Below are 11,075 nucleotides of genomic sequence, written 5' to 3'. Positions count from 1 at the left end.
CAAGCTCGTAGCGCGCCACTCGGTGGTGCACTATGAGCTTGTAGATCTTGTATTTTTCAATAGCTAAAGCACAGCATAATGCCAACACCAAAAGGGGTTCCCGCCCAAAATGGTTAGTCAACCTCTCACCAGTAGCCTACTATAGTACTGTAACTATTTGGGGGAAATAATGAAAAACATGAAGATAAAGATCAATTTGAAAAATCTAATTTTGTGAGTGTAGAATTTGAAAAGTATTTATTTTAATTTAAATATTGCATATTTTCTTGCAACACCACCCACATATCAACAGAAATGATAAATTACATCAAACAATTAAAATTGCAGAGAACTCCATGCCTTTTGAGTTTTTATTTTTGCTATTATTCACATACATAAACACATGGACGCTAATAACACTTCCCCAATAAGTTATATTTAAATAAAACACAGCATTGTCTAACTTATTCCTCCATGATAAAATAACCTATAAGGTTACAATATTTTTGTTGAACTTCAAAAATACCTGATGAATGGTGTCTGCATACAGTGCAATAGTCATTATTCAAGCTTAATACATTTTAATTAACTGAATTAAAAGGAATTTGGCAAACTACTTTTATTGCACCAGCACACTGACTCCACTGCCATACATAAATTCAAATGTTAAGTATAGTTATCATAAGTACAAAAATAAATAATAATCAGAAGACAAATAGACAAAACTGGATATTTCCAATACAGAATCTTAAATACATTATGTTACTGCCAAAGAAACAAACTGCTGGTAAAAATATAATTTTACATGTTTTGGCGACATTATGGTTTCATAGTTGGAACTTCCTTTATTAAAACACACTTGTGAGCTAAGATCGTAAAAAGCTCAAGCTGACCCGAGATTGACAAGTGTTTCTTCTGTCAAGCAGTGAGTTATTCAAGAATGAATACATATCTATAGATTAAAGATGGAGGAATATTACCATATACGATTTAGGCATTTAGCAACCAATCCAATATTTATAATTAATGTTTGTATATGATGTTCATAAGCATGATTAGTACTGTAAATATTACAGGAATATTGTCTCCTATTGCATCCAGAAGAAATTCAGACCCAACACCGTAGCTGTATAGAAAAATAAAATCACTTCTCTAAACCCAGCTTATGACTGGAGTGAGAGGTCTTGTCACAAAACAAAACCTTATTTACACACAACTGTGGTAATGCAAATGGATAAACATGCAAGCAAACTCACATGCACCTGTATTCTCGCTCTCTCACACTAACGCACAGCACACACACGATAGTAGATACAATTCACATCAGTAGCATTAATTAGAAGAGCATTTCTTAACATTTTCAAGCATTAATACCTCATATCCATTGCCTAATATTGGTTTTACTATTCAGGCAATAACTTGCCTGAATAGTTAAAGGGAAATTCAATGTTAAATATGCTGTATAAAAAGAGCAACTGGAGATGTAGAGGAAAATGTCAAGTCCAAATTGTACTTTTGTTTTTTATTTCCGCATTTCTGGTGGACAGCAGAGCTAGCAAAAATGTGTGATGGAGTCGTCATCACAGGATATTCCTGTTGTAGTCACAATGGAATATTAACAGTGAGCTTTCATACCGATGCACATATTTCCATGAAAGTCTCTTTGAATTGAAGACTAACTGTTGCCTCTCACAATTTTCAAATGCTTCCGTCATACAGTCTGGAGCTCTGAACATGAGCAAGCGATAAAGCGGAATTGAAGCCTCCTCCCCATTTCTGTTTCGTCTTTACAGTTGCTCAGATTTATCCTAATATAAATCGAAATCCTCTAGCAGCAGAAATGGAAATTAACCATAGGGGATAAGGCCCTAATCTAAATGGAGTATTCTCTTCTATTGTGGCCATGGATTTTCAGTCTTGGCAAGGAAAGCCTACCGGTATTTGCATTTTTCTCTTTCATGTGAGCACAAAATGCACTCCAGTCATAAACAATTTGGACATGGCCTATATGTTTCTTTCCGTGTTGCACTCAGTGATCAAAGATAAATCTCTCATTACTTATCTGATTTTCCAATATCCTCAGTGACCTGAATAGCCCAGAATTATCGCCACAAGACATGGTATGTGCACTTGTGCAGCTGTGAGGGTGTGGGTGTAGGTGTTAAGCCTGATTCATGGTACTGTGGTAGCATGCCAGTGCCTCCCACAGCATATCTACAAGCTCGCAACGCACTTCGTCAAAACATAACTTTGGTGGAATATGCTGTTGACAGTCACACATTGATGATACTGATGTAAGTCTCAGAGGGTGCAATTTCCTGATGACAGAAACAAACGAATCACATCAACCATTTAGATTATCCACATAAATGGGGAAAGAATAACGGACACGTCATGAATGCTGACAGGTACTGAGGAGCAGGGAGAGGCGTTGGGAGAGTAAAGCGTTGGATGGTTTTACTTTGCAGCTGTGCTTGTGCATCACCCAGCAAAGAACTGCGGTTGAAGAGGTGGCGGAAGGAGGTCGCTCTCCACATTATCAGAGTCAATTGCTGATGCTGCTGCCGATGTCGCAGTGTCCGAGGTGGGATTCTGCGTCTCTGATGGAAATCTCTCCAAGAGGTCCTGCACCTTGTGCTCTACTCCATCGGTCCAGTCAATGAGATCGCTCTCGAGCTTGTGAGCCCCCTCCATGACCTGCTCCTGTCGCACCCCCAACCCCGTCAGCAGGTCTAGTCGCTCATGGACCTGGTTCAGGGCTGTGCTACTTGAGGGATTGAAGGAGGAGGCATCTGAAGCCCCTGGCCGCTGGGGAGATGCCTGGCCAGACATGTAGAGCTCAAAATCCTCAGAGCTCAGGTTCAGAGACTGGCCGTCCAGCTTCTCAATGAAGGCCACGGAACAGCACTGGAGGAGGGTGTCGGGTGCAGGGCAGATAATGTTGTAAACAGCTCAAAATGTAAAAAAAACCTAAACACATTATATATATATATATATATATATATATATATATATATATATATATATATATATATATATATATATATATATATATATATATATAAGTCTCTGTTCCATGGAGTGTGCAGTCCCTTCCTTGGAAGGATTTTCTCTTTTTGATGTCTATGCCTGCTAACTAGACTTGCACCTCCTACGGGTCTTTTTGGATGTGCAGGAGTCCCTTTTTTGTCTCTCATATATATATATATATATATATATATATAATTTTTCCCCCCTATACACAGGTTTAATGTTTGTCTTTAGTTCAAAGTTTGTTTAGTAAACGCATTGACAATGAAGGGAAAATTGACATCATAATGTGTCATTTACGCCATATTGTCTCTTTAGTCTTTATTGTTAATGGCGTTTAATGTTTGTGTTGGCACCGTTTGTTGCCAACCATTACATCACCTAATCAACATGAGTTAGACTTTAATATATTAGCGCCCCTCACTTCACACGGGTGTGATTTTTTCTTACACACCCAAGACAATTATATTGAGGGGTGCAGGCCAGGCGAGATAAAAGATTGTAAACATCGTACAATTAATTTGCACACCAAAGGTGAGGCCTGTAAGCATATCGACACATACACACACTTACCAGGTTAGTGAAGTAGTAACCATCTTCCCCAGTCATGAGCCTGCTGGGGTTGCAGAAGCGGGTGATGTACTGGATGTTGGACTGAAGTCGTGGAGGATTTGCCTTCAGCACGATGTAGATGAGTGTGGGGAGGAAGTCATCTGCAGATGCTGCCTCATTCTTGGTGGCGTTGATGGCATTGAAGATGTGCTTGCTACAGCGAGTGATACATGCTAGCTTCTCCTTAGGTACACGCTTTGAGTCCATTTCAATAACATCTGGAAAAAAATACTTTTTTTCAACGTGTGCTGCATATATTTGTTATCAATATAATCACAGTGTTGAGTGACCCGTAATTTCCATGATTTGAACCCTGCGGCTTATACAACGGTGCGGCTTATCTATGGATTTTTACAGCTAACGCAGAGCCATCTAAGGCTCTGAGCTAACGTAACGGCCACTAGAGGGCCTTCTAAATCCATCTATGGCCGGTGCATGCATGCAAACTGGCTTTGCAGCTGCCGTTCTGATTGGCCAAAATTCACAACAGCTGTTACAAGTTTACACTGCCTCACGGATGGACGCCTTGTGAGCTTGTAGATTTAAGCAATAAGCCACGAGAGGTCTCAGGTTACCGGGTATTTTACACTGGCTGGGGGCGTAGGCAGACCCGACACGCAGCGGAGGGTCTTCTACCTCCCAGCCAGTGTAAAATACCCAGTAAGCTGGGGCCTCGACTGGCTTATTGCGTTTCTAAAACGGTTACAAACATTATAGCAATATTAACCTAATAAAACTATTACATTCACAAAAGTATCTACGCTTTGCGCCACCAGAGCGAGCAAGCCAGAGCCACAACACTTCCTTGTTTTGCTCCGCAAGTAGCCTATGTGACGGGAGAATAGCGCTTGATGTATTTACGGGGCTGCCTGCTATTTTCGTTGTGCGCAGCTAGACCTTTCTATGGAGCAGCATAGCATTAGCATGTTACGTTACTTTGGAATGGAGACTAGTTATATAGGCACAATTAATTTCGTTTTATTAAACACATTTCTCCTGATTTAGCCCATTTTTTGTAATGGCATTATCATGCTATTATGCCCGTGGATATGCAGAGTGAACTTAACATTGATAAATTAATATGATAATACCTTTTATATAATCAATAGTGGGGCGAGATGGAAAAGGGGCGACCGTGCGGAAACCTTTACAGAATGGTAATTAAACATTAAAACACCTGCGGCTTATAGTCCAGTGCGGCTTGTATACGTACATATTATTTGGGATTTCCCCTAAATTTGGCTGGTGCGGCTTATATTCAGGTGCGCCTTATAGTCCGGAAATTACGGTATATACCCTTAACATATAGGTTTCAGGAGATGAAAAGAAACCTCACCTGTGATGGCTTTAACTACACTATCAGACACCGCCGGAATCTCCTCGTCCACAGGGACACACAGCATCTCAATGGTGACCCAGTGCAATGCCCTGTGATAGGCAAAGGTTTGGATTAAAATCTCCCCAAACAATGAGGCACTTGGGTGGCGCAGTGGTTGACAACCACCACAGAGGTTGTGGGTTCAAATCCACTGTGGTGCTACCGGCTTGGACGGGCGTCTATACGAACACAATTGGCCCTTGTTGCTGGACGGGGAGGGTGACATTGGTCATTGCACGGCCTGTTGGGCGGGAGAAGTAGGACGAAGGCTCTACGTCCTCCCAGTGGGGGCTTCTCACTCACTAGCAGGTGAGTCAGTAGGACCCAGCAGTGAAAACACAGAAATGTGTGTGGAGAGGAATCAATTGGCATACTAAATTGGGGAGAAAAAGGATTTTTCCAGAAGGTAGCATTCATATTTCTTTGGGGGGGTTTTGCCTTTATTGATATAGGTGATATAAGTCGATAGGAAATGAGGAGAGAGTTAGGGGGAAGACATGCAGCAAAGGTCGTCAGGATTGGGACTCGAACCTGCGACACGCTGTCAGGTGGATTAACAGCCAGTTGCCCGGGCCTCTAGGCCGGCCCGGGCCACATTCCCGTTTCTTGATCTAGGTCCGTTTTTTCTTCATTTGAATATAAACGCCTTGATGTGTTTCAGGTTCAAATGTTCTGCTGAGCCAATCAAATGAGCATGTAAGAAACTACCCTGGAAGAGGAAACGGACATTTTTTGCCTCTTTTTGGAACAAGGAACTACAGTCATGCACAGAGGCGATTAACATCCTTAACCCATTAAAGGACGACTTCAGCCATTTTCATCTCTCATATAATTGGTCCTCACTAATACTCATAATATGGTACCATTTTTGTCTATCCCATCTGTGTCTCAGACTCAGAGGAGGGCTATGGACAGTTCAGAAACCTAAAACGGTGTACATTCTGCCAATAATTAGGAAACGGAGCATTGCGAATGTTGATGTTGATCGTCTTGGAGCGAAATAATCTGTGGTTCTTGAAAGGTTAGTAAAAACATTCGAAAACGTTGGCAAGGGCTGCAATAGGCAAGGTTTGAAGTGAATTAGTTCATTCCCCATGTCTTTGAAATCATGCGAAGGGCAAAGGAACAACTGGTCTAGGATAAGTGAGTCGATACCACCATGATTATAGTTTTTGTATAGTAAAGCACCTGATTCTCTTCTGAGCGGCCAGGTCCTTCTTCTCATCATCTGTAGTTTCAGGACAGAAGGCTTCCTCATATAGACGAGTCATCATATACTTCTCTACTTCATCCATGACACTCTCTACATGATCCGACGAACCTGGGGGCAACACATATACACACGCACCATGAGAGCACTCTTTGACACTCATATGCGTCAATAGAATTCAGACTTTCATACACAGGTAGTCATGCAAACATAATACAGGAGTGGAAGAGGACAGCAGTACCTTTAAATTGGGCCTGCAGGCGTTCTGAGAGGTTCTGGTAAAAGTCCTGGACACATTCTGACAGTTCATCAGCACCCAGGTCCTAGAGAAATGAATGGTTCAACAATTAGCTCTGATCCACTATTTGTTACATAAAAAATAGTAATAATATAAAGAATTCAGAAAATAAAAATGCATCGCGATGTGTTGTGAGTTTGTAGATCAGCTATTTTCACTCAAAATACTGCTCAAGTGGTTAATTCATCATGGATGGGTGAGGTTTAGACCCTGGGGAGACACCAAATGTATCTTTTGTGTCTCAACTGAAAAGGTTTTCGGAACCAATCGTTTAGCTCACCCTTTTGTAGACCATACTCTCAGTGAAGGCCCGGCACTGTTTAAAGATCTCCCTGCCTGGCTTCAGAGGCTTGAGGAAGTCAATGAACTCCCGGGTGGCACGGTCTGTGTCCACTGAGGGTTGTCTGACTCTGCTCACAGCTGAACTGGGACAGGACTGCGACTCCACAGGGACAGGGTCTACATGGAAAGAACTGATGTTAGATTAAAAAGGTACATTACGGATAGTGGTTGAGGCACCTAGGCTGCTAATCCAGCCTGACAATAATGTCGCCGGTTCGACTTCCGATCCCGACAACCTTTGCTGCGTGTCTTCCCCCTAACGCTCTCCCCCATTCCTGTCAACTTACTGTACACTATCTAATAAAAGGCCCCACGTCTGTCAATACCGTTTCTGCTAACCTCTCTAACACACACCATCCCCTGAGAAATGGCTCCAAGGATTGGCGGATTTGGCGAGCCGGGCTCAGCAAGCCTCACTTACAAGCGCGTGCACGCATTCCTTGAAAAGCCATGATGCCGATCATAGATTTCTTGAGCGAGACCAATCATGAGCGAGGCGAGCAAATCTGCAGGGAGAGCTGCGGCTTTCACCGATGAGGAGCAAGAAAATCTTATGATATACTACGAGGAAGCCAAGGAAATAATTTAAAAAAAGGAAATACAAGCGCCATTAACAAGGCGAGGGAGAGAGATTTACGCGTAAATTGTAAAGCATATTATATATATAGGCCTATAGTCGAAGTCCATAAATATATAATTCAGTGAACCTATAGCCCCGAGTTGTGGAGGGTGAGCTATAGTTCCAAACGAGCTTAAACTTTAAGGGCACTTTCTCGAAATAGCGCACTGAGCTCATTTGTGCAATGCAAACGCCAAACTAATAGGCGAGTGCGCTCCGGATTCGGTACGGTATGGAATTATATCCTACTAATCTACATGTATTGTGCGCCATGAAATGTTACATTACATTAAGTCTGTCTGTCTATCTGTCTGTCTGCATGCACTGTAGTGTCACGATTGCATGGCATGGCAATACCGATTTTTCAGAATGTATTATTCCATCATAATTTGAGCCTATAAATGTCTCAAATTTGAAAGCACTATATTTCTAAAACTATGAAACATTTCAAAGATTCCTTTTCAGGCACACATGTCCACCGTAGGATGAACCTAAATAGGTTTGAATGGGGTTTCTAGGTGTAAGTATGTAGGACTATGGGTGAAACGTTATAATGGTAATATGTTGTAAAACAATGAGTAATGGTAATATTTAGTGGTTTTCACTTTTACAAAAAAAATAAAAAATAACAATTCTTCTTAACCGTGCACTTGCACGACAGCAAACCTATTCATGGGGAACATTCACCAAAAGCAGCTGATCTACAAGCTCACAAGCTGTCATGATGTTGTGCAGCCTATATATTTTGGTTATTTGATTTTATATAGTGCTTAAATTAGTCCTTTAATGCAGACCGATACAAATAAGGCAACATAAACCCATAATAATTGAATAAATCTGGAAAACATCATTGGTTTGTGATCAGTTTGACTGCTTAATGAACAGTAAAGACATCAGGATTAAGTTAAACCTGGCTGTTAGCCTGGTCCGGAGCAGGCTAAGTCCAAAGCATAAGTTCCCATGGTAACTTATGTAGCATCCCTTTCATGAAACCGAATCAAGCCTCAACATATCCAGGTTAACTGCATGGTTAAGTTAATCTGGCAAGATCAACCAGCTTTCATGAAACCGGTTAAGCACTGATCCAGGATATATTAAGCCAGGATATGTGTTAAAGCCCGGCTTAATCTAGTTTCGTGAAATAGGCCCCTGGTAGTGTTCCGGTTGCTTACAAACAAAGAAATAAAACAGAATATTGCTTAATTACTGAAACAAGAATATATGCCAAAGAACATTTCTTATGACATAGCTAGGGTAAATGTACTGTCTGTCTGTCTCCCATTCCTAATTAAAGTGACTTCCACACAAATATATATAGCGGGAATCGGGATAAAGTTCTACATGTTTAGTAGAAAGTCTACATCAAAATAAAACATAATGATGATGAAAAAAAACAGACTGCCGGGGTATAGTGTCTGAACTGTGATAACAGTTTTGATAACTCGTTACAAGGCTTATTTCAGAACCATAGAACTTATCACTTACGATCACTTGCACATGCAATGCAAACCTTTATCGAACCCAAATGTCATCTATCTTAGTATCTTCCAACACAAATGAAACACTGACATTTTGAAAATATGCCTGATCAGATAGACCTGGCTCTGTGCATGACTTGTCATGTGCCATTATCAATGGTTATCTACATGTCTTCATGTGACTTCCTCCCCAATAGCACAAGGATATAAGAGCTGTCTCAAGAGGAGAATAAAGTAACTATTATCAAACACAGCAGACAGCATGTGTTTGATAAATATTTGAGGACACAAACAAGTAAAGGAAGCAAACGGCAATCATGTAAATTATCTGTAATTGCTAGTGTAGTAAATGTACAACCCTACATTATAGTAGATTAATATACAGTAGATACTTTGTGTACCTCTTTTGGGTGGCGTTTTTGAAGATGGTGTAAAAAACTTTGTGACTGTATTAACTTTGCTGGACTTCTCCTTGGTTTTTCTTTCTTCAAACTTGCTGAAGGGGGTAATGGCTGGCTGTGCTCTCTGTTGTCTACTGGCATAGGCCTCTTCCTCTTCCTTCTGCAATCTGACAGAGAAAGGTCAAATAGGACATTACATCAGTTCGATGGACATGGTCCAGTAAACAGGTAATCAAGTAAAAAAGAGAAAACCATAAAATGAAGACTAGATGCTCACAATAGTATATCAACACAAATGCACACCTTTCAGCCAGTGCCATATCTTCTTGAATCTGTTTCTGTCTGTCTCGCTGACTGTCCTCTCTCCAGCACTTTGAGCACAGCCCATGTGCTGTGTTGCCGTAGAAACCACATCCCTTCTTGCACAATAGTTCAGACTGGTCCAGATGGAAGCCACGACGTTCTGACAGCTGGCTCATCCTCCCTATCTCAAATCTAACAATAATGATGTGAACGTCAGTATTAAGAAGCCACAACATCATATAGCATCCCTTTAGCAGCCTTCTTAAAATGTCTTCTTAAGTCATGTTGACCAGGGGGTCTTGGTCTTTAATTGCAGTGTAAAAATGTGTAATATAATTACTTGATACACCAACCAAGTCTTCTGAATCCAATCGCACTGACTGAGTTAAAAAATACCTATATTTTTTTCACCATGATTTATTGCATGCTCTATACTAGCCCCACAAGCAGAACCCAAATGCTACTGAAGTTTCTGACATTTTGTAGACTCAGATAGCATCGAAATCCAAATTTCATAAAAGCTTTATGGAGGGTTCCGAGAGGGGCTAGCGCTATACTAGCCCCAGTATGTTCCCTCAGCACTTCGCTCATGTAGGGAGAGGGCACATGCACATATGGGGCTAGCTCTATACAAAATCTGCCCCACTTCCTGTGTAACATTTTTTTTTAAATAGGGGTCTTCTTTTTTTTTTTTTTTTATTGACGTGTCCAACTCCAACAACAGTAACCACAATTTCTATTCTACCTGACATGGAATCCCTATCTCAGAAATGTTATTTACAGGCAAAAAGTTGGAAGGGAAAAAAATAAACATTTACAACAGATTACGCTAGCAGTGTATTTTAATTATATTATTCAAATACCTGGCCTATCAATCCAGGACAACCTTTACGTTAGCATGTCTCACTGTGGTCAATAGGCCTACTTGAAATTATTTAAAACATGATGACCCTTTTATTTGATGTCGATATTTTAGCTGTCATCTGGTGAAACGGAAGCGAGATTACCAAGTAATCCTGTATGGCAGCCATTTAGCTTTAGCTAAGGTTAGCTAACTGACAAACTTGACAACACCTTATCAAATAATTTAACTAGCTCCTCACCTTTTCAATACGTGTGTGATGACTCCTTATGGATATTCTAGTTTCGTTTTGGAAAATGTACCTCACACACATTAGCTTCTCCACAAAGTAAGATGCGGCTAATTAGCTTGTTAGTTAACGTTACTTAATGGTAACAACACGTAACCACCAGATGTTATTTTGGGTTCGTGTTGTCTTTGTCAATATCTTCCCCATAAAACCATGCACACTGTCAGTAAGCTATCAACTATAGTTCTTCTATTCTAAATTGTTTATGTTATTGCTATAAAACTGGAAGGTTAGCTTCGTTCACAGCCATTTTGTGCGCCACTGCGCCTGTCTG

At 40.7% G+C, this 11,075-nt stretch overlaps 1 protein-coding gene across 1 annotated transcript; it reads right to left on the bottom strand.

Annotated features, from left to right (window-relative positions):
* Positions 1-1,938: 1,938 nt before the first annotated feature.
* LOC308321934 (rab5 GDP/GTP exchange factor-like) lies at positions 1,939-11,075 on the bottom strand. Its single transcript, XM_080773047.1, has 9 exons — positions 10,754-11,075; positions 9,651-9,842; positions 9,348-9,514; positions 6,788-6,966; positions 6,451-6,532; positions 6,188-6,320; positions 4,958-5,049; positions 3,583-3,839; positions 1,939-2,886 (listed from the first exon to the last, which is right to left on the bottom strand). Exons 2-9 carry the CDS (start codon positions 9,824-9,826, stop codon positions 2,461-2,463), a joined length of 1,512 nt encoding a protein of 503 aa, XP_080629173.1. The 5' UTR covers positions 9,827-9,842; positions 10,754-11,075; the 3' UTR covers positions 1,939-2,460.

This window comes from Protomyctophum bolini, assembly GCF_963924005.1.
Source record: "Protomyctophum bolini genome assembly, chromosome: 9".
Lineage (NCBI taxonomy): Eukaryota > Metazoa > Chordata > Actinopteri > Myctophiformes > Myctophidae > Protomyctophum > Protomyctophum bolini.
The sequence above is the reverse complement of the archived record's forward strand: the minus strand, read 5'-3'. Positions and strand labels throughout refer to the sequence as shown.